A 21,815-nucleotide genomic window follows, 5' to 3' on the forward strand; every position below is an offset into this window, starting at 1 on the left:
GCGCGTGTGCCCGCTACCGCACAGCACAGCACAGCCCCTCCTTTCTCCTAAGGAGAAATACACACACACACTCACTGTCCTCTTCTCTACCAGCAAGAGAAGAGAAAGGCGTTTTCGTTTTTTCACACTCTGGATCCACACAGAAAAAATTCAACAAAAGACAGTTTATACAGTTTACACTTTTAAATTCACACACACGGGTAATTTATATTCTATATACACACGGGAGAGAGTTATTCCCATACAGCTTATGACAAAATTTGATCCGAAGTGATTGATGGCCCTAATCACGACCTTTTGACCCCCCGCCCCTCCCCTCCGTGGGAAACCCCCGCGTGACGAATCGTATCCGGAGAAAGGGGGGTGGGAAACCCCCGCGTGACGAATCGTATCCTGAGAAAGGGGGGCGGACCCCGGAAGCGCGCCATCTGTTGCTAACCGTAACGAATTGCACCCCGAGAAAGGAGGGGTGAACCCCCGGAAGCGCGTCATCTGTTGTTGGGAAAAAAAGTTTTTAGAGAGGGGGAAACCTCCAGAAGCGCGCCATCTGTTGGAGGGGAATAAAAAAGCAGAGAGAGGAGTCCGTCACAATTTCTAAGGCACAGACACAAGATGGATTTCCTTCTGCAGCCCCGCAGCGGTCCTGTGTCCGATGAGATCTGCTCTCCCAAAGAAGAAGGTTTTGAATATGACATATTCAAATACAGCATATTTACTATGGAAGGCATCGATCCGGACCTTATGACCCTACCGGAAATACTCCGGAAGTGTCTAGTCATTTTCAGACCTGTTGCATCATGTTCCCTAACCACAGCGGTGATGCAGCAGATGATTCTGTGATGAAAAGAAGAACTTTCTATCCGCTTGTAACCTTTAAGATACACCATAGCTTGTGATGAAAAGAAGAACTTTCTATCTGCTTGTAACCTACAGGCTGCCTATGTGTAAAAAAAAAAAAAAAAAAAAAAAAAAAAAAAAAAAAAAAAAATTGAATAAATATCGCTTAGTGAATACTACTTTTCCTTTTGAGAGTCCTTTTTTTACAAGAGACTGAAAAAACAAACCAGCGACAGGCGATCTTGTTTCACACACACACACACACACACACACACACACACACCCACCTCTGTGGGAAAGAGTCAACCATGAGAGTTTTGTCGACAGCAATTGTCCATTTGGCAAAACAAATATCCGTCTCAAAGCCGTATTTTACCGTTGCAGAAAACAGAAGGCGTTCACAAGAAGGCACACACACACACACACACACACACACACACACACACACACACACACACACACACACACACACACACACACCCACCCCGCGGACCAAGGAGGAGTGAGTCAGCAGATATCAGTTTTGTTTTTTTTATGTTTTTTTTTCTCAATGCTTATATCCTATAACACGCCATCCAAAAAAAAAAATATTATTATTATTAAAACATCTATATGAGGTAGGTTTTGCGCAACCTGCTCCTTGTCAGACCAAAGTAGAGAGTTTTTTCTTCAATACTTTAACAATAAGTTTTCTCAATAGATAGAAAATGATGACGCTGAGGAGTCAACATTCGATATTATCATTGCTTGTAACCCTGTTTTTTACATCTCCCCATAAAACTAGTCTTAGCGAGGAAAAAAGCTCATATTCGAATAAGTTTATTAAAGCACCCCCTCTGTGGGAACGAGTCAACCATGAGCCGAGTTTTGTCAACAGCAATTGTCCATTTGGTAAAACAAATATCCGTCTCAAAGTCGTATTTTACCGTTGCAGAAAACAGACGGCGTTCACAAGAAGGCCCACACACACACACACACACACACACACACACACACACACACACACACACACACACACACCCCGCGAGGCAAGGAGGAGTTTTTTTCTTCATTACTTTTTTACAATAAGTTTTCTCAATAGATAGAAAATGATGACGCTGAGGAGTCAGCATCCGATATTATCATTGCTTGTAACCCTGTTTTTTACATCTCCCCATAAAACTAGTCTTAGCGAGGAAAAAAAATCTAATTATTCGAATAAGTTTATTAAAGCACCCCCTCTGTGGGAACGAGTCAACCATGAGCCGAGTTTTGTCAACAGCAAGAACAAGGTCAGACAGCAATTGTCCATTTGGTAAAACAAATACCCGTCTCAAAGCCATATTTTACCGTTGCGGAATGGGGGGAAAACAGACGGCGTTCGCAAGAAGGCAATCAAAAAAAAACAAACCCCCTCTAACTACCGGTATTGTCAAGAGAAAGATGCGAAAAACAGATGCTTCGCTAGACTAGGATAAAATGAGAGAAGAAGCGGAAGGGGAGTCGCTATCTGTGACAGTTCTACCAATCGCGAGGAAGAATCCGAGAATATTATGTCAGCATCCCGTTCAAACAACGCCGCCGATCAGAGGGCCATCTCGCCGGATCTGTTCATACCTCACCCCGGTAAGTTTTTTTCTTTACGACTTTAAATTATATATCAACAGAGATGTCAATAATTTGATTACTTTCTTTTAGATTTCTACATCAATGATTTCACGCAAGTGGACTACGGTACGTTTAAATAAGTATATACCATTTTTTAAACAAGTTTAGATAGACTTGATTTAACCATGCTCTGATACTTACAGAAACAATCGATAATGCAGTGAGTAACAGCAGAAATCCGGCCGTTTTCCACGGCGAATTAGAAGCCATATCCCCCGCAGAATCTCCGCTGCCGCCGCATCGAAGAGAAGACGGCACTATTTCCGTCTCCGCATACCGGGAGAACCGCGGAGAAAAAAGTTTTAAAATCGAAGGTAAACAATATGATGCATTATCAGCCATTTTGTTGAATAACAGGATGTGACGGAGTAATCCGAGTGTGCTATACCGCCCCTCCCGACCCGGAGCAGATTTTTTAAAAAAGTTTTGCTTTATTTCTCGACAGAGGTAACCGAGAATATACAGACCCCGCCGCAGCGAAAAGAAGAAGAAGAAGACGACGTTATTTTCGTCAACGCATACCGGGAGAACTGCAGGAAAATACCTTTTAAACCAAAAGGTAAACAATATGATGCAATATCCGTCATTTCGATAAATATCAGGATGTGGCGGAGTAATCCGAGTGTGCTATACCGCCCCTCCCGACTTGGAGTGGTATAAAGCGAGCTAAAAAGTTTTTTTTTTTTTTTTTTTTTTTTTTTTTTTTATTAAATCTTTCTCTTTTCTGTTTTATTTCTCGGCAGCCGAGATTGCGGATATACCTATTCAACCCCCCTCCGCTACAGACAATTGCGCGGAGGAGCGAGGTAAATAAAAAAGTTTTTTCATTCTCGAAAAATAGGAAAGAGGAGGTTGTTTTCTTAAATCTCTTCTGTTTTATTTTCTCGGCAGCCGAGATTGCGGATTTACCTAACCAATCCCCCGCCGCTACAGACAATCGGGCGGAGGAGCGAGGTAAATAAAAAAGTTTTTTTCATTCTCGAAAAATAGGAAGGATGAGATTGTTTTCTTAAATCTCTTCTGTTTTATTTTCCCCGACAGAGACCGATACAGAAAATCAGACTGAAGAAAATCAGGTTGAGGAGGAACCGTCCAGATCGCCTCCTCTCAGGAGAGTGAGAGCTCCTCTCGGAAGACTGAGAGGTAATTGACGGGGGGGGGGGGGGGTGAATCGATCCTATTAATCTTCTCTGCTCTATAAAAAATGTAAGGTTTAAAAAATACATTCTGTCCGTCTTTTCTTACAGCTCGACGGATGCTTCATAAGAAGAGAATCCTTGAAAAACTCGCTTTCATGTACGTCGCAACAGTTCGCACATATGCATCGATATACAGACACAAGGACCTGTAAAGTAAAAGCATGTAAAAGTCTGTGAATTAAGAAATAAAGAAAATCATGTCGGAAGAACACAGCATTCCTGAGGCTTTGTTGGAAGCCGTGGCAGAATTAAACAGAAACGATGAACATTTAGCCCCACCGTTAGAAAACAATATAGCCCCACCACCACCAAACGACCCTCTACAACCTTTAGAAAACGCATTGCAGATCCTCCTTCAAAACATTGAAAACGAGCGGCTTGCCGGTCTACTGAACTTTGACCCTCTGCAGCCGATAGAAAATGCTCTTCAGCTCTACGACCGGCAGCAGGGGGAGCAGCAGGTGCAGGTGGAGCAGCATCATCATCAGCAGCCCAGGGAGGAGGAGGAGGAGGAGGACCGGCCTGCTGAGCATCAACAAGGAGGAGGATCTCGGGTACAGAACGATGCGGTGACTCGCCGCGAACATTTTAATAATTTCGAAATAAGGCGAGTATTTAACATTCCCTCTCCGGATGAAGCGAGCGACCTCGCTCAATTTTACCTCGACGTCAGGGATAATTTTGTAGATCTAGCGGATAGGGTCAGACCGGAAGTTAGTCGTAACGACCGGGTTCAACTGGAGATCATCAGCGAGCACGCGCGAAATCACTCTGTTTTTAACGTCGACGACGAAAGCGCTGAAAACATTGTACCGGTTTTTGAGGACCTGCTAGCCAGGCTGATACAATCAAACGGAGCGATCGTCGCAGGCTCTCCCCTAGAAATTGTTGTGCAAGTAATTAGAAATCCTAGAGGCGGTGGCAGTAATGACCCGCGTAAAAAGATTCACAAAATGTTAGACGATGAAATTCTAGTCAAAAAGCGTCGCTGTCTGTACGTGGTAAAAAACAAAAACGATAATCTGTGTTTTGCCATCAACCTGATTCACCTCACTCAACCTCATTTCACAGATAAACAGGCCCTGGAACGCGGCAGAGAGCTGCAGCGTTTAGCGGGGTTGAGCGATCGCACTCAGGTAACTCTCACCGACATAGGTAAATTCGAACAAATACTAAAACGTAAAATCGTCGTGTTTTACCGCCCGGCCGAGGACAGAACTCTTTCATTAATCGAAACAGACTACCCGAACACACGTCACCCGCTGTACTTATTCTTATTCCGCCATCACTATTACGGAATAAAAAATCTAAAAACATTTTTAGGAATCCAGTACATTTGCAACGAATGTCACCGCGGGTATTATAAAAGAGAGGAACACTTTTGCCAAAACCGCTGCAACCTCTGTTTTGACCCCGCATGCCCCTCTCACTTTCTGGACTCTGTAATCTGTACGGATTGTAACAGATCATGTCGCACACGTGCGTGTTATTTAAAACACAAACAACCAGGAATTCACTCCGGTTCAGACCTCAGCGTTTGTCAACAATTGTATAAATGTCCGGACTGCAATCGCCTCTCCCGTCGCGGAATGCACAGGTGCACAGCCGCCAGATGTAAAATCTGTCGCGCGGAGCTTCCTCCCGACGACGATCAACACCTGTGTTACATCCAACCTTTGAAACATGAAAACTCTGATAACGCTTCCATAATCTTTTATGACTTTGAAACCTTCCCAGACAGGGAGGGGGCGCACGTCCCTTACCTAGTGTGCACAAAATCTCTAGAAGGAGAAGAGTGGCACGCTTACGGTGTAGACTGTGTTGAAAAGTTTCTCCAAAGATACAGAAGGAAAAAATATAGAGAGACCACGTTCGTTGCGCACAACGCGAAAGGGTTTGACAGCTATTTAATTCTAAGTCACCTGGTGGGGGGTGGGATGACGCCCTCTCTCATCATGCAAGGCAGTAAAATTATATGTTTCACAGAATCCGATTTCCTTCTCAAATTCATAGACTCGCTTTCTTTTCTCACCATGCGTCTCAGCGCTATGCCCAAAGCTTTAGGCTTCGAGGACAAATCCAAGGGATTTTTTCCTCACAAATTCAGCTCGCGGGACCGCGAGGGTGTCCAAAATGCTACAGACCTGAGGAAATCTGCCCTCTGACCCGCGCTCCTTACGGGGACCTGCACGCCTCTGCCGAGGCGAGGCGTGCAGGTCCCCGTAAGGAGCGCGGGTCAGAGGGCAGATTTCCTCAGGTCTGTAGCATTTTGGACACCCGTGATAAAAGCATCCCAGAAATTCCCACACCCACTTTTCCCCGTTAATCAGCGCGTATCCGTCAACAAAGTACGGGCCTATTTTTTTCTCCCCGCCGGATGTGAGAGCGTGTTGAACGGGAATTTTCTGAGAGTGAGCTACCCACTCCAGCCACTGAATGGATGCGTGCGAATAGGCTTTGAATCTGCGCCCGTAGTTGTCGGGCGAGGGGATGGCCAGACTGTTTTCGGGTAGGAAATTGGTGAGAAACACTTTCATGCAGGCTGAAGCTATAGTGACGCAGCTGAAAGGGTCTACTTTAGTTTCGCCTATAAACCCGTCTCTGAACTTTACGCACGCCTCTCTCAAGATATTAACGTCGTTTCGGCAGTAATACAGGGATTCTTTTTCAAAGTTAAACACTCCCCGGGAGGCCTCGCAGTGCCATCGCAAGAACTCAGCCCTTTCGGGAGGTGACATGCGCTCCACCCCGTAATCTGAAGGAGGAGGGTACGGACCCGAGTATTTTAAGCGGTCCCGCGAGCTGAATTTGTGAGGAAAAAATCCCTTGGATTTGTCCTCGAAGCCTAAAGCTTTGGGCATAGCGCTGAGACGCATGGTGAGAAAAGAAAGCGAGTCTATGAATTTGAGAAGGAAATCGGATTCTGTGAAACATATAATTTTACTGCCTTGCATGATGAGAGAGGGCGTCATCCCACCCCCCACCAGGTGACTTAGAATTAAATAGCTGTCAAACCCTTTCGCGTTGTGCGCAACGAACGTGGTCTCTCTATATTTTTTCCTTCTGTATCTTTGGAGAAACTTTTCAACACAGTCTACACCGTAAGCGTGCCACTCTTCTCCTTCTAGAGATTTTGTGCACACTAGGTAAGGGACGTGCGCCCCCTCCCTGTCTGGGAAGGTTTCAAAGTCATAAAAGATTATGGAAGCGTTATCAGAGTTTTCATGTTTCAAAGGTTGGATGTAACACAGGTGTTGATCGTCGTCGGGAGGAAGCTCCGCGCGACAGATTTTACATCTGGCGGCTGTGCACCTGTGCATTCCGCGACGGGAGAGGCGATTGCAGTCCGGACATTTATACAATTGTTGACAAACGCTGAGGTCTGAACCGGAGTGAATTCCTGGTTGTTTGTGTTTTAAATAACACGCACGTGTGCGACATGATCTGTTACAATCCGTACAGATTACAGAGTCCAGAAAGTGAGAGGGGCATGCGGGGTCAAAACAGAGGTTGCAGCGGTTTTGGCAAAAGTGTTCCTCTCTTTTATAATACCCGCGGTGACATTCGTTGCAAATGTACTGGATTCCTAAAAATGTTTTTAGATTTTTTATTCCGTAATAGTGATGGCGGAATAAGAATAAGTACAGCGGGTGACGTGTGTTCGGGTAGTCTGTTTCGATTAATGAAAGAGTTCTGTCCTCGGCCGGGCGGTAAAACACGACGATTTTACGTTTTAGTATTTGTTCGAATTTACCTATGTCGGTGAGAGTTACCTGAGTGCGATCGCTCAACCCCGCTAAACGCTGCAGCTCTCTGCCGCGTTCCAGGGCCTGTTTATCTGTGAAATGAGGTTGAGTGAGGTGAATCAGGTTGATGGCAAAACACAGATTATCGTTTTTGTTTTTTACCACGTACAGACAGCGACGCTTTTTGACTAGAATTTCATCGTCTAACATTTTGTGAATCTTTTTACGCGGGTCATTACTGCCACCGCCTCTAGGATTTCTAATTACTTGCACAACAATTTCTAGGGGAGAGCCTGCGACGATCGCTCCGTTTGATTGTATCAGCCTGGCTAGCAGGTCCTCAAAAACCGGTACAATGTTTTCAGCGCTTTCGTCGTCGACGTTAAAAACAGAGTGATTTCGCGCGTGCTCGCTGATGATCTCCAGTTGAACCCGGTCGTTACGACTAACTTCCGGTCTGACCCTATCCGCTAGATCTACAAAATTATCCCTGACGTCGAGGTAAAATTGAGCGAGGTCGCTCGCTTCATCCGGAGAGGGAATGTTAAATACTCGCCTTATTTCGAAATTATTAAAATGTTCGCGGCGAGTCACCGCATCGTTCTGTACCCGAGATCCTCCTCCTTGTTGATGCTCAGCAGGCCGGTCCTCCTCCTCCTCCTCCTCCCTGGGCTGCTGATGATGATGCTGCTCCACCTGCACCTGCTGCTCCCCCTGCTGCCGGTCGTAGAGCTGAAGAGCATTTTCTATCGGCTGCAGAGGGTCAAAGTTCAGTAGACCGGCAAGCCGCTCGTTTTCAATGTTTTGAAGGAGGATCTGCAATGCGTTTTCTAAAGGTTGTAGAGGGTCGTTTGGTGGTGGTGGGGCTATATTGTTTTCTAACGGTGGGGCTAAATGTTCATCGTTTCTGTTTAATTCTGCCACGGCTTCCAACAAAGCCTCAGGAATGCTGTGTTCTTCCGACATGATTTTCTTTATTTCTTAATTCACAGACTTTTACATGCTTTTACTTTACAGGTCCTTGTGTCTGTATATCGATGCATATGTGCGAACTGTTGCGACGTACATGAAAGCGAGTTTTTCAAGGATTCTCTTCTTATGAAGCATCCGTCGAGCTGTAAGAAAAGACGGACAGAATGTATTTTTTAAACCTTACATTTTTTATAGAGCAGAGAAGATTAATAGGATCGATTCACCCCCCCCCCCCCCCGTCAATTACCTCTCAGTCTTCCGAGAGGAGCTCTCACTCTCCTGAGAGGAGGCGATCTGGACGGTTCCTCCTCAACCTGATTTTCTTCAGTCTGATTTTCTGTATCGGTCTCTGTCGGGGAAAATAAAACAGAAGAGATTTAAGAAAACAATCTCATCCTTCCTATTTTTCGAGAATGAAAAAAACTTTTTTATTTACCTCGCTCCTCCGCCCGATTGTCTGTAGCGGCGGGGGATTGGTTAGGTAAATCCGCAATCTCGGCTGCCGAGAAAATAAAACAGAAGAGATTTAAGAAAACAACCTCCTCTTTCCTATTTTTCGAGAATGAAAAAACTTTTTTATTTACCTCGCTCCTCCGCGCAATTGTCTGTAGCGGAGGGGGGTTGAATAGGTATATCCGCAATCTCGGCTGCCGAGAAATAAAACAGAAAAGAGAAAGATTTAATAAAAAAAAAACAAAAAAAAAACAAAAAAAAAAAAAAAACTTTTTAGCTCGCTTTATACCACTCCAAGTCGGGAGGGGCGGTATAGCACACTCGGATTACTCCGCCACATCCTGATATTTATCGAAATGACGGATATTGCATCATATTGTTTACCTTTTGGTTTAAAAGGTATTTTCCTGCAGTTCTCCCGGTATGCGTTGACGAAAATAACGTCGTCTTCTTCTTCTTCTTTTCGCTGCGGCGGGGTCTGTATATTCTCGGTTACCTCTGTCGAGAAATAAAGCAAAACTTTTTTAAAAAATCTGCTCCGGGTCGGGAGGGGCGGTATAGCACACTCGGATTACTCCGTCACATCCTGTTATTCAACAAAATGGCTGATAATGCATCATATTGTTTACCTTCGATTTTAAAACTTTTTTCTCCGCGGTTCTCCCGGTATGCGGAGACGGAAATAGTGCCGTCTTCTCTTCGATGCGGCGGCAGCGGAGATTCTGCGGGGGATATGGCTTCTAATTCGCCGTGGAAAACGGCCGGATTTCTGCTGTTACTCACTGCATTATCGATTGTTTCTGTAAGTATCAGAGCATGGTTAAATCAAGTCTATCTAAACTTGTTTAAAAAATGGTATATACTTATTTAAACGTACCGTAGTCCACTTGCGTGAAATCATTGATGTAGAAATCTAAAAGAAAGTAATCAAATTATTGACATCTCTGTTGATATATAATTTAAAGTCGTAAAGAAAAAAACTTACCGGGGTGAGGTATGAACAGATCCGGCGAGATGGCCCTCTGATCGGCGGCGTTGTTTGAACGGGATGCTGACATAATATTCTCGGATTCTTCCTCGCGATTGGTAGAACTGTCACAGATAGCGACTCCCCTTCCGCTTCTTCTCTCATTTTATCCTAGTCTAGCGAAGCATCTGTTTTTCGCATCTTTCTCTTGACAATACCGGTAGTTAGAGGGGGTTTGTTTTTTTTTGATTGCCTTCTTGCGAACGCCGTCTGTTTTCCCCCCATTCCGCAACGGTAAAATATGGCTTTGAGACGGGTATTTGTTTTACCAAATGGACAATTGCTGTCTGACCTTGTTCTTGCTGTTGACAAAACTCGGCTCATGGTTGACTCGTTCCCACAGAGGGGGTGCTTTAATAAACTTATTCGAATAATTAGATTTTTTTTCCTCGCTAAGACTAGTTTTATGGGGAGATGTAAAAAACAGGGTTACAAGCAATGATAATATCGGATGCTGACTCCTCAGCGTCATCATTTTCTATCTAGTGAGAAAACTTATTGTAAAAAAGTAATGAAGAAAAAAACTCCTCCTTGCCTCGCGGGGTGTGTGTGTGTGTGTGTGTGTGTGTGTGTGTGTGTGTGTGTGTGTGTGGGCCTTCTTGTGAACGCCGTCTGTTTTCTGCAACGGTAAAATACGACTTTGAGACGGATATTTGTTTTACCAAATGGACAATTGCTGTTGACAAAACTCGGCTCATGGTTGACTCGTTCCCACAGAGGGGGTGCTTTAATAAACTTATTCGAATATGAGCTTTTTTCCTCGCTAAGACTAGTTTTATGGGGAGATGTAAAAAACAGGGTTACAAGCAATGATAATATCGAATGTTGACTCCTCAGCGTCATCATTTTCTATCTATTGAGAAAACTTATTGTTAAAGTATTGAAGAAAAAACTCTCTACTTTGGTCTGACAAGGAGCAGGTTGCGCAAAACCTACCTCATATAGATGTTTTAATAATAATAATATTTTTTTTTTTGGATGGCGTGTTATAGGATATAAGCATTGAGAAAAAAAAACATAAAAAAAACAAAACTGATATCTGCTGACTCACTCCTCCTTGGTCCGCGGGGTGGGGGTGGGTGTGTGTGTGTGTGTGTGTGTGTGTGTGTGTGTGTGTGTGTGTGTGTGTGTGTGTGCCTTCTTGTGAACGCCTTCTGTTTTCTGCAACGGTAAAATACGGCTTTGAGACGGATATTTGTTTTGCCAAATGGACAATTGCTGTCGACAAAACTCTCATGGTTGACTCTTTCCCACAGAGGTGGGTGTGTGTGTGTGTGTGTGTGTGTGTGTGTGTGAAACAAGATCGCCTGTCGCTGGTTTGTTTTTTCAGTCTCTTGTAAAAAAAGGACTCTCAAAAGGAAAAGTAGTATTCACTAAGCGATATTTATTCAATTTTTTTTTTTTTTTTTTTTTTTTTTTTTTTTTTTTTTTTTTTTTTACACATAGGCAGCCTGTAGGTTACAAGCGGATAGAAAGTTCTTCTTTTCATCACAGAATCATCTGCTGCATCACCGCTGTGGTTAGGGAACATGATGCAACAGGTCTGAAAATGACTAGACACTTCCGGAGTATTTCCGGTAGGGTCATAAGGTCCGGATCGATGCCTTCCATAGTAAATATGCTGTATTTGAATATGTCATATTCAAAACCTTCTTCTTTGGGAGAGCAGATCTCATCGGACACAGGACCGCTGCGGGGCTGCAGAAGGAAATCCATCTTGTGTCTGTGCCTTAGAAATTGTGACGGACTCCTCTCTCTGCTTTTTTATTCCCCTCCAACAGATGGCGCGCTTCTGGAGGTTTCCCCCTCTCTAAAAACTTTTTTCCCCAACAACAGATGACGCGCTTCCGGAGGTTTTCCCCCTCCCTCTAAAAACTTTTTTTTTTTCCCCCAACAACAGATGACGCGCTTCCGGGGGTTCACCCCTCCTTTCTCGGGGTGCAATTCGTTACGGTTAGCAACAGATGGCGCGCTTCCGGGGTCCGCCCCCCTTTCTCAGGATACGATTCGTCACGCGGGGGTTTCCCACCCCCCTTTCTCCGGATACGATTCGTCACGCGGGGGTTTCCCACGGAGGGGAGGGGCGGGGGGTCAAAAGGTCGTGATTAGGGCCATCAATCACTTCGGATCAAATTTTGTCATAAGCTGTATGGGAATAACTCTCTCACGGGCCCGCATAGACATAAGAAAACACTATATGCCAGAACAGCCTATCTTTTTATTTCATTTCACTTCTTATTTCTATACCGGTATTTCTAATTTTTAGACCAATTTAAAAGCATCTATAGCCCAGGCCGCGCCTTGCTGGTCAATTACACGCGTCGGGACCGCCCTCGCCGGCCGCGGTCTAATTTCTAAATACTAATTAATTTATAACCGTTTCCCGCAGCTGGAAAGGAGCTCCACCTCTGGCGCTAGTATCAAACCCACGCCTTCAGCTTTACTTAAAGCTCACAGGCCAACGACGTTGAGTGGTCCCGGCCGGGTCCCCGACCCTGTCAATCAATCAAGCGCAGTAAGAAAGTGGTCTTCGTCGACCGCTTTGGTTTGTTTGGGATGCTCGAACTTCCCCGGCAACCAACCGAGCAAATAGCCTAACCACGCGTCCGCGATCAGGAGTCACCGCCACGGTGCTGAGCAGCTGCGCTCTTAGGGGATCCTGCGCCCCCCGTCCTAAAAAACCTTTAATTATTTTAAAAGCCTCACTGTGGGCACTCTGCCCTCCCCAGTTTAATTATCTGAGGCCCAAAACCGCGTTTTTGCTACCCAATAAAAACCAAATTTCCTACACTACCGATTTACTGTCTGGCATCAAACACTTTAAACTGTATTGTCTTAAACACATATAACCTCTTAGCTCAAAATTCACCCCCAAAATAAACAGCAATGAATTTAGTCAGACTAATATGCCCTATTTTAATTTTAAAACTAATTACTCAAGATCACTATGGACCAACGCCAGAAGCCTATACTGAGTGAATATTGTTTAATTAAATTTAGTTTTAACTTCCAATATAGCGCCTTTGGATAAACATCAACAGGTGGCACTACTCACCTTTCTTATTCCGCCTGGCGTCACTCAGATAAGCTGCTGGCCTTCGCCCCTTTGTCACCTCCACGACAAGCTGCGGATTCTACTCCTCCCCAACCGGGTTTCGAGCACCAGGAATTGTTACGGTCCGTTCGATTCAGGTAAGAGAAGAAAGCAAGCCCAGGCCGAAGTAGGTGTCAAAAATAGTGATCTTTATTACACACTTTGCGCAGTCAGTGTGGGAAAGACAATTTGCAATACAATCCTTCGTCGACTGGACCGTCCCGTCTCCTTATATTACCATTATGACATCACAGTTGGATCTTTACTGGAAATGATAACAATTGCCCTCCTCTTCAAAACCTTGTCCTAATATAGACATCAACTGCTACTCTTAAAGAAAAACAAGTGTGTATTACATTGTGCATTTTGTGAAAGTGTATCTATCAGAAAAACTGTCCTCAGACGACCCTCCTATTATTACTAAGTGTGAGTGTAAACGTGCGTGTGTTATATAAGTCCGTGCATGTGATTACAGGCCGGCGTACGTGCAGAACTGAACGCAGACAGGCCGGTGTCCAAGTACTGATCATCTGTGTGCATTAATATTTGGTCAAAGTAACATAGATGTGATTCAAAGATTATTCTGTGAACAGATTCAACAATGGTAAATGATTAATCAATGATAACTGATTATAAGAATACAAAATAAAGTATCTCCTGATCAACGGTATACACATACCCATTACTGCCTCGATATTCTAGCTTAAATTCAGTCCCATCTACGGCGTTTTCACAGCGCTGCTTTTTGCGATGAGGGCCCCTCGTCACAGTACCTAGTACGGCTGTGGCTTGGGCGATGTCCTGGCTGCTCGTCATGGTTGATACAGATGTCATCCTGCACTCCTTAGTTAGAGGTGTCTGTGTTCCTTAGGTCACTCTGTTGATGCTCCAAATGGTGAAGGAGTCCGTTTTATATGTGTATGTGTTAGCCCAGCCCAGTAGGAGGTGTCATTACATTACATGACTTCTTTTGCAGACATTTGGGAGCCTAACGGTTGCAGACTGGTAGATACATGATAAGATAATGGAATTAACTGTTTGTGAAGAAACACCTTTGGGCTGGGATGCTTTTGATAAGGGAGCCTCTTTTGTTGCTTCATACCTTTTTGCAGACTGTTGGGAGCCTAACAGCACCCCCTCTGTCTAACTGTTACAGAGTGTGACTAGGTGTGAATATGTGTTTTTTAGAAGTATCACAGTTTATTTCTAAAAGAATACATGTTGTTTGCGGTGCTATTGGCCTGTGAAACTTTTAGAAAAGTGAAATGCCCCTAAAGTAGTTAAATCATCTATGTGTAATCATCGAGTCTAACTGTTGCAGACTAGTAGATAATTATAAGACTAGTAGCATTAAAGCCACATTGGGGTTGATACAGCGCTAGTGTGAATATGTACTTTTAGAAGTATCACAGTTTCTTTCTTTTTTTCTTTTTTTTTTTTTTGCCTGTCCCGTTTGGCTCTTTTGCCATCAGAATTGTTGTCTAAAGGCAAAGAAAGATGCCCAACGGATTTACTTTACCAAATTGACCATCCCAGCCTTGCCATAATGGTCCATTTGATTCACCTTTTATTGTTTTTTTTTTTTTCACTTACTGAATACGGGACAGACTTGACTGGGGGAAAGAAGGGGAGAAAGAAAGAGGGAAAGAGAAACAGCTGAGAAGAGGGATGGGGGAGAAGGGCAAAAGACAAAAACCAACAGAACGGGCAGAAAAAAAAAGAAAAAAAATGCATATATCGATCACCTGGATCACCTGCTGAGAAAGAAAAAAGAAAACAAGCAGAAGAGAACAAGAGTAATAGAATAAACAACATCACAATGATATATGGGAATATGACAGTAAATACTAAATATTAAACATTATTGTGCAGCACATAAGATCAACAGCACACAGTGTGCTTTGAGGTAGGAGCCAAAAAGGGTGTAGTTTGTGGGTGTGATCACCCGTGTGTACACCTGTGAGCATGGACGCGCTTGTTTTTTTTAAAAGGTTCCTTCATGTAATGATCTGCTAGAGGGTGTGGGGGGGCCACAGCCCCATCCTCCAGGGCATGAAGCAGGTATGGAGGAGATCAAAACTCCAGACATCCAGAGGCCCCCAGAACACAAGAGACCAAGGAAGACCAACAGAGGGGCAGCCGCGCCACTGTCCCAGAAAGAGCTGAGGAGAGTCCCAGATGAGGGCTCACTCAGCAGCCGTGGAGCAGAAGCCAGGGGGAGTTGCAGTGACGCGCCCGTGAGCTCCGCCGGCAGCCAGCTGTGCCAGAGTGACCGAGCCCCAGGCCGAGAGGCCGGGGGCACCCCACCTCCGAAGTGGCCCGAGCAAGCCCCAGGCTCCAGGCCCCGACAAGCGGCCGCCAAGGAGTGAGCCGGTGTGTACCTGGACGCCCATCCCCAGACACAAAGAACCACCAACGCATCGATGTCTGAGGGAGTCCGCCACTGGCAGGGGAAGTGGTGGTGGGGGGAGATAGGCCTCCAAACCTTGGAGGGCCTGAGATGTCCCCAGAGAGGTGGCGTCTGACACCCAACCTGACATATAGACACAGACATACAGGCACACACAAATACTGTACAAACATCCATTCAAAAAAGTACAGGTATATTACTACTCAGGGGTCTGCACGCTTGAAGTACGCGCACTACGCGTACTACGTACGGTGCGTACTATGAGTACGAGAAGTGTGGAAGTGAGAGACTTGTAAAATGGGACGGTATACGCTTCGTCGCGCTGTTCAGGTTGCCTAGCAACCATGATACTAACCGCGAGACACGTTACATACAGCTTTGTGTGACAGAAATGAAGGAGAAAAATGTTTTGTTGGTCATTCATTTTTGTCATGACATCACTTTGATTAGCTGAGTATCTGAGGCTGAGACCACAGGACTGTGAAACATGATTGTTGGGCTTCATTTCTGTACTGAACAGTCATTTCAAGATTAGTTATTAAATAACAATTAGTTAATGTTGTTCATGAGACTAAAGCCATCTCACTGTGGTAATGTAAATATAATATGGCCAATATTATAGTATTGTCAGATTATTATGATATATATATATATATATATATATATATATATATATATATATATATATATATATATATATATATATATATATGACTTTCAGCTTGTTGTGTTTGTGGATATATGACTGACTTTAATTATTAAACATTCGCACATAAATAAGTGATGTCATATTCAGTACTTTTGACAGTTCACTCTTCAGCCGCTCCATCTTATTAGGGAAATTCCATATACATAAATGTCAATTTCAAGACTCAACCCCATCATTAAATTTGTTTTTGATTGAAATTGAATATTACTCGAACTCTCTTAAATTAACTTCCAATATAAAAGGTTTATCATTGATTGAAATTCATTCAGAAATGTTTAACGAATGAGCTGTCACAACTTTCAAGTACAAAGTTGTTATGAAGTCTGTCACATTCCCCCCCTTTTTTTTCTTTTTTATCCTTTATTTATTTATCCTTCTTATTTCATTGTACTGTATATTGTTACTCTTATTTGCCTTGTATGTCTACTGTACAAACTGAACTGGAATGACTGACTGTTTGCTTTATAATTTCAATAAAGTTTGGAAAAGAAAAAAGAAAAAACCTCTTCGCCGCTCCCTTCTGCCGTATTTTGGAGAAGGGTCTGGCTGCAGCCACTGTGGAGCTCCACAGTAACCGGATACACGTGACCTCCACAGTAGCCGGAAGCACGCATGGATACCGTGGAAGTCTTGCAAGTTGATCGCAAAGGTTGGTTAAGTCTTTCTTAAATAAATTTGCCGTTAGTGATTTCATAATTCTAGGAATCGTCTAGTTTTCTTACAATGATCATGTTGCCACTTTTTTTTGCGTTACAACAACATTCCTCCTTATTTTAATGTTTTTTCCATCGTGCTCCATGGCAGAGAAACACACAAATATCCTTTTTCCTGGGCCTGGTTTAAGTAAGAGAGCTGGATTAACGGCTTCTGTGGGCGAGAAGAAGCAAAAAACACATTTTGCATTAGAGTATGATTTATTGTTGGCGTCAGAGATGCAAAATAACGAATACTTCAATACTGTACTTAAGTAGAATTTTCTGGTATCTTTACTTTACTGCTGTACTTTTTTGTGCCTACTGTATACTTCTTTATACTTCAACTTCTCACATTTTAGCACGCGTATCTGTACTTTGTAATCCGTACATTTGTAAATCAGCCCCCCGCACGCGTGCTTTGGACGCAAGATTACTTCAAAAATTTGTACATAAATTATATTTTAGACCCTGTACTTCTTACTTCGACTTGACTAAAAAGTCGAGTGGGTGCTTTTTAAACAGAGGTATCTAAACTGTAGTAAGGAACGTGTGTACTTGTGACACCTTTGGTTAGCGTCAACACTGTAAATTTCGTCACAAACAGATTTATATATTTATCAATACTTCTATTCGTTATTCTATTCTGTACAGCTTTTTTATTGCCTAGATTTTAGTTAGCCCCTGTTCAATTGACTGTTATATGTCAATAGAAACATGTCTCACAAATTAAAGTGTCTTGTAAAATATTTGTGGGTTTTTTTCAAGAATTTTCTTCCCAAATCTATTACATGCCAACTGTAAATTGTTATTTCTGCTAAAACCTTAACTTAAATGTGTATATGGTGTTTATCTGTTTCTCTCTCTGTTTTAGATGCACATATCAATCTGGAATTCGGGCTTAAAGCCAGAATTGCAGGAATGCAACACGTGTTGCAGAGGACTCTCACTGCCCTCTGTGCCCCACTTTCAGCCCTACTGTCAGGGCAAAGATTGAGGAGCATCTAAGTGTGCATATAAAAAATGCTTTGCCTTTCAAAGGTATGTTTGTATTAAATATACTTTATAGTTATAAATATGCACTTTTTTAAGCATTTCTGCAGTATCTTTGTTGACTTAAAAGTTGCTGTTGATATTGTACAGTTCAGTTCATTCATCTGCAACAAAAATAGTGTTTTTATAAAATATATTTTTATTTACTTTTCACCACTTTTCTTGACATAACTTTTGTGATCCATACCATTTTGCTTTCATTATTGAGGTTGGCTTGGATGTTTTTGTTAACATGTACAATCTGATTGTTAGACAAATTGATTGCATTCTATACAACTACATTTAAATTACGTCTGTTTGTTTGTTTGTTTGTTTTTTTCTCTTACAGATAAAATGATATGCCGGTGCAGGCTGCCTTGTAGGACAACAGGACACTTTCACTGCCCTGTTTGTAAGATTACAATCATACGGCGTGGGGATATGGCAAGGCATTTACTGTCTTGTCAGCATTCTTCAATGCCAAGTCAGCCACCATTATCAGGACTGCTCTCTGCTGAACTCTCCGAGGAGACCCGTATTCCTCCGGCAGTACTCTTCGAGGAGCCCCGTCTCCCCCCCAAGGTTTTGTCTTCGGTATCTGAACCATTTTCTGAGTCTTTGTTAGAACATTCATATGCTCTATCCTCTGTGTTCAATAAAACTGCAGCTGATGGAAAGTCCATGAAAATGACATGCCCTCACTGTGGCCTTACTCTTCGTACCAAAAACTACAAGGCTCACATGATGAGGAAGCACTCCAACCAATAAATAGATGTTTGCCTGGACAGTCATCTGCAGTGTGTTTGTGTAGATGAAACTACAGGGTTATTTGCTGTGCAGAGAACTGGCCATGGGTTTTCTGTGCCAGTTCACGTTCAGAGGAAAACATGGGGGATGTCTCACAATATCAGATGTGAGCTGGAGGAATGTCAGCAATACCAGTTGCTGGCCCAGCGGAGCGGACTAGGCTTCAGTTGATGTGAGCACCTTCGCTCACTAGATTACTGCCGAGAAACTGTAAAGGAAGTTTTTCTTCAAGAGCACATCGTGATGGAAATGGTGGACCTTAAATTTTTTGGAGAGGCCAAAGCTGCTACATGCATAAAGAGGCAGAAAGCTGCCCAGATGGGACATGCTCCACTTTGTGTGAGGGTGGATTTTGGTGGATCCTCAACACAGATCTGTTTGTCTGTATTTGAGCCGGAAATACACAGTTTCTGCCGTCTTGGCAGAATATTTGTGACTTACAATGCTCTGAGGAACACCTGGCATTGTGCTTGTGCAAAGCCTCGAATATCATGTCCTCATAAAAACATAGCTAAATGGCATCTCTTCCAGACACAGAGAGACATCTTCAAATCAACTGTACCACTATCATCAGGCACCCCATCACAGATGACTCAGGAGAGTTCTTCCTTTGAGGACAATGCTGCCGTCGAAAGGAGTATACGCTATATTTTTAAAGAGAAAAAAATACCTGGATCTCTTCCAGAAAATGTCATCTCACAGAAAATGGATCATCAGAAACAGCTCTTTCCATGTGAAACGCTGTGCCAGGTGTGCCCAGAGCACCCAAACTTGATGAGGCTGTTCTAGTTACCAATAAAGCGAGGATTGTCAGCATGATGGGAGTGATTGAGAGTAAGTTTTAATGAATAAGATTAAACATCATTGTGAAATAATTAGTTATAATTGTTCCTATACTAATGTTTTGACATTAATGTGATTTGTCTTTAACAGATGTTTCAACACACCATAGATCGTGTCCTCGGTGCCACATGGTCTACAGGTACCAGGAGTGGACAGATGGGCTTCACATCTTTGACAACCACGTTGTTTTGTCTCTTGAACTCTGCCTTTTTTTGAGAGAAAATCTACAGGTGAGGATCACAAAAATAAAATATACTCATCTGAAGATTGCTTTAAAAATGTGTTTGTGTCATTATGATATTTTGGTGCCCAAATTTAAATATCTGTGTAATCATAGTCTTCTTCACCCTATTGTCATATTACAGAACCATGTATCCGCTTCAAGGGTCATTGACTCATTGGAGGGCTTAAGAAGAGTGAAGTTTCCTTCTAGGGATACCATTTTTCATGCTTATTGCCATTTTGAGGCTTTGACTGACGCAGAATACATGTACTCCTGCATAAACTGTGGGTTTCACCCCCCTGTGGTAGTTATGGACTTACACAGAAAAGGGGTGTTCAAGTTAGCAGGTAAGTTTAATGTACATTTGTGTATATAGTTCATTGTGCACATTATGTGCATGTCCTTATGAGTCAATTTATTATAGTGAGTGACCTCAAAGCCCCGGAAGACTTCAATGGTGAACATGACATTGAAGGTTTTTGGAACTCTATTCACCTGGAAATGATAAGCCGTGGGTTTTTTCCAAGTGAGTGATGGCAAAAACTTTTTGAAAGTCATTCAGTGTTTTAAAGTAATTTAGATTGTAATTAAAAACATGTCATTTTCTGTAGGCGGTGTGAAGAATCCATTTTCCGTTCCACCAAGTTACACACACTGGGCACCATGGATCGGGAGTGAAACTCGAACAAGTGACATTGTGCTTAACACAGAGTTTAAAAAAGTAGGAACAAGCTCTTCACATGAAGCAAAGCTTAGCAGTGTCACAGAAGACCGTCTGTTGGATGAACTCGCCAAACAAAAGGTAACATTGCTTTGAAGTTTTCAGAATATGTGACATAAAGTTCTGGGGTTGTTCCATTTGCAGTTTTCCCTAATTACTGTCAGGTTGGAGTGGTAAGAAAATTGTGTAAAGCATGCAACATCGACTCCAAAGGCTCCCGCTTTGATCTCATCACCAGACTGAGGGAGAAGATGAAGAGCAGGCAGACATATGATAAGGTCTTTCAAAGCATATGGGGTGCCTCTGGTAAGCATCACTTAGCGATTATTAGAAGTAGCATTAAAATATGTAATTACAATCACAAACAACTTTTTAAATCTTTGCTTGCAGGAGGATGGTCTGTAATACTATGTCCACATGGCATTGTATACAGTGTTAAATTTAATCTTCGTGCTGAAAGTCCCCGGGATTTTGCTGACCTTCTCCTGTCCTGGAAGCACATGCCAAACGTCTGTGTTTACGATTTTGCGAGGGGTTTGGCAGCACACACCAATTTGCGGGTTCCTGATAAACTGCCATTTCATCCACATGAAGGTCGACTGGCTGAGCCCACTGAGGAAAATGTCAAGGCTGCACAGGATGGAAGCCTGAAAGTGAATCTTCCATGGCTACATGAAAGGATGGATAGTGTAAATGAAAATCCTCATCCTGTCACTGGATCATCTGACCATTATGTCCTGTAGGACAGATTTCATGAGGGAAATACAAAAGATACCAAGGACATATTACGCAGAATTCAACTTGTCCCGGAGCTGAAAGGCTGGCTGAACAGTCAAGTTGTTGAACAGTTCTTTGCAAACATGAGGAAAAGCAATTACTTTTTAAGTAATATGAGTCCATCCACACATGTGTTTCTGATGAGAAATATAAATCATCATTATAACACTGTCACCAACAAGAAACTTCTGGAGAGGCAGCTAAGACATGGTCGACTTGGAAAGATCAATATCTCATTGTCGGCACTGGGTCAAGCTGTCGTAGGTAAGTACATGCATTGTCTCATGACCAGAACGCTACCATTGTTTACATGTTAGATTTGTTCCTATCTGTGTGTGTATATTCTTTTCTTTGTGTACCTAGCCCCACAGGTGTGCAATAAACTCAGAGAAATCACAGAAACGGTGTTGAACCCGGCACCTTCAATGTCTGGTGACACTGGTAAAATTTCTTATTTTGAATAGTGATTGTCATATATAGGTGAAATAATAAGCTTGCATTCATTATCTTGTTGTAGTTGATGGCTCATAAACGAATTTGTTACATGCTGTTTCAAATGAATTTCCTTCTATAAATAGTGCTTATTTTTCTTGCATTTGTATGCATTTAATATACATTCTATGTAG

General features: G+C 42.9%; 2 protein-coding genes across 2 annotated transcripts; one reads left to right on the forward strand and one right to left on the reverse strand.

Annotated features, from left to right (window-relative positions):
- The first annotated feature begins 466 nt into the window (after nt 1-466).
- LOC145431890 (uncharacterized) lies at nt 467-5,425 on the forward strand. Its single transcript, XM_080308215.1, has 8 exons — nt 467-2,442; nt 2,515-2,550; nt 2,628-2,798; nt 2,930-3,043; nt 3,228-3,290; nt 3,376-3,438; nt 3,526-3,627; nt 3,732-5,425. Exons 1-8 carry the CDS (start codon nt 2,370-2,372, stop codon nt 3,833-3,835), a joined length of 726 nt encoding a protein of 241 aa, XP_080164341.1. The 5' UTR covers nt 467-2,369; the 3' UTR covers nt 3,836-5,425.
- Nucleotides 5,426-5,998: 573 nt separating this feature from the next.
- Nucleotides 5,999-10,331, reverse strand: LOC113022167 (uncharacterized). The gene is made up of 8 exons (XM_026167293.2): nt 9,840-10,331; nt 9,732-9,767; nt 9,484-9,654; nt 9,239-9,352; nt 8,986-9,048; nt 8,838-8,900; nt 8,649-8,750; nt 5,999-8,544 (listed from the first exon to the last, which is right to left on the reverse strand). Exons 1-8 carry the CDS (start codon nt 9,910-9,912, stop codon nt 8,441-8,443), a joined length of 726 nt encoding a protein of 241 aa, XP_026023078.2. The 5' UTR covers nt 9,913-10,331; the 3' UTR covers nt 5,999-8,440.
- Nucleotides 10,332-21,815: the final 11,484 nt, after the last annotated feature.

This window comes from Astatotilapia calliptera, chromosome 11 (assembly GCF_964374335.1).
Source record: "Astatotilapia calliptera chromosome 11, fAstCal68.1, whole genome shotgun sequence".
In the NCBI taxonomy this organism is placed as follows: Eukaryota; Metazoa; Chordata; class Actinopteri; order Cichliformes; family Cichlidae; genus Astatotilapia; species Astatotilapia calliptera.

Excerpts from the sequence above, each read along its gene's own strand:
- LOC113022167 (XM_026167293.2), bottom strand. The coding sequence starts at position 9,912 with ATGTCAGCATCCCGTTCAAACAACGCCGCCGATCAGAGGGCCATCTCG. Across the intron at positions 9,049-9,238 it reads AATACCTTTTAAACCAAAAG|CCGAGATTGCGGATATACCT; the intron begins GTAAACAATATG and ends ATTTCTCGGCAG. Across the intron at positions 8,545-8,648 it reads TCCTCTCGGAAGACTGAGAG|CTCGACGGATGCTTCATAAG; the intron begins GTAATTGACGGG and ends CTTTTCTTACAG.
- LOC145431890 (XM_080308215.1), top strand. The coding sequence starts at position 2,370 with ATGTCAGCATCCCGTTCAAACAACGCCGCCGATCAGAGGGCCATCTCG. Across the intron at positions 2,443-2,514 it reads TCTGTTCATACCTCACCCCG|ATTTCTACATCAATGATTTC; the intron begins GTAAGTTTTTTT and ends ACTTTCTTTTAG. Across the intron at positions 2,551-2,627 it reads TTTCACGCAAGTGGACTACG|AAACAATCGATAATGCAGTG; the intron begins GTACGTTTAAAT and ends TGATACTTACAG.